At 45.0% G+C, this 1,048-nt stretch overlaps 1 protein-coding gene across 1 annotated transcript; it reads right to left on the reverse strand.

The window, feature by feature from the left end:
• Positions 1–38: 38 nt before the first annotated feature.
• LOC110109731 (uncharacterized mitochondrial protein AtMg00810) lies at positions 39–914 on the reverse strand (the record flags this gene model as incomplete). Its single annotated transcript, XM_020840928.1, has 1 exon — positions 39–914. A coding segment is annotated over exon 1 (876 nt), but the record flags the coding sequence as incomplete, so codon positions are not given.
• Positions 915–1,048: the final 134 nt, after the last annotated feature.

Below are 1,048 nucleotides of genomic sequence, written 5' to 3' on the forward strand. Positions count from 1 at the left end.
AGCTAATACATCAGACTTTAATTTGTTTCTGCTAATACCCGCCTGCAAACTGATGGAACTTGTCGAACCGTCAGTTTGTTCCGAAGAAACTGAAAGCGCGACGTGGATAGAGACTTGGTTAGAATGTCCGCCGTTTGATCCACTGTGCTAATAGGTAAAATGCAGATAGTATTGTTGTGTATAAGATCGCGGATAAAGCGATGATCAATCTCGATATGCTTGGTACGAGCGTGAAAGACCGGGTTGTTTGCCAAGGCGATTGCTGACGTGTTGTCACAAAAGATGGTGGACGGTGAATCCTGCGGAATTTGAAACTCCTTTAGTAGCCTTCGAATCCATATGAGGTCCGCCGTAAGAGCTGCGAGAGCTCTATATTCGGACTCGGTGGAAGAACGAGCAACGGTGGTTTGTTTCTTGACAGTCCACGAGATCAGTGTGTCGCCAAGAAATGAGCAGAATCCGGTTGTAGATTTACGTGACGTTGGGTCGCCCGCCCAATCCGCATCTGAATAAGAAGTAAGACGAAGATTAAATTTAGTTATAGGAATTCCAAAATCTGACGTACCTTTGATATAGCGAAGTAGACGTTTGAGCATGTAGGCATGCTTTTGCTGGGGATCGTGCATGTGTTGAGAAAGTTGATTGACACTGAATGCAATGTCGGGACGGGTTATTGTAAGATATTGTAGTGAACCTGTAAGCCTTCTGTACAGAGTGGCGTCCTGGAGTGAGGAGACGGTGGGCGCGTCAGCTGGCCATTTGGTACAGGATGGGTTGACCAGCGGATTGCAGCGGCTGAGATCCGCCTGATGCAAAAATTGCTCCGCATATCGTTGCTGGGACAGAAATATTTGGTCCGCATTCCGTTTTATTTTAATTCCGAGAAATTCAGCTGCGGCACCCAAATCTTTCATGGAGAATTCCTATTTGAGTTTGTCAATTATGCTATTGATGGCATTCTTATCATTGCCGGTGATAAGAATGTCATCAACATAGACCAGAAGATAAACCGTAGTTTTGTTTTTATGATAGAGGAGTAACGAGGGAT

The sequence above is a fragment of the Dendrobium catenatum genome, unplaced genomic scaffold (assembly GCF_001605985.2).
Source record: "Dendrobium catenatum unplaced genomic scaffold, ASM160598v2 original_scaffold_177583, whole genome shotgun sequence".
NCBI classification, from domain to species: Eukaryota; Viridiplantae; Streptophyta; class Magnoliopsida; order Asparagales; family Orchidaceae; genus Dendrobium; species Dendrobium catenatum.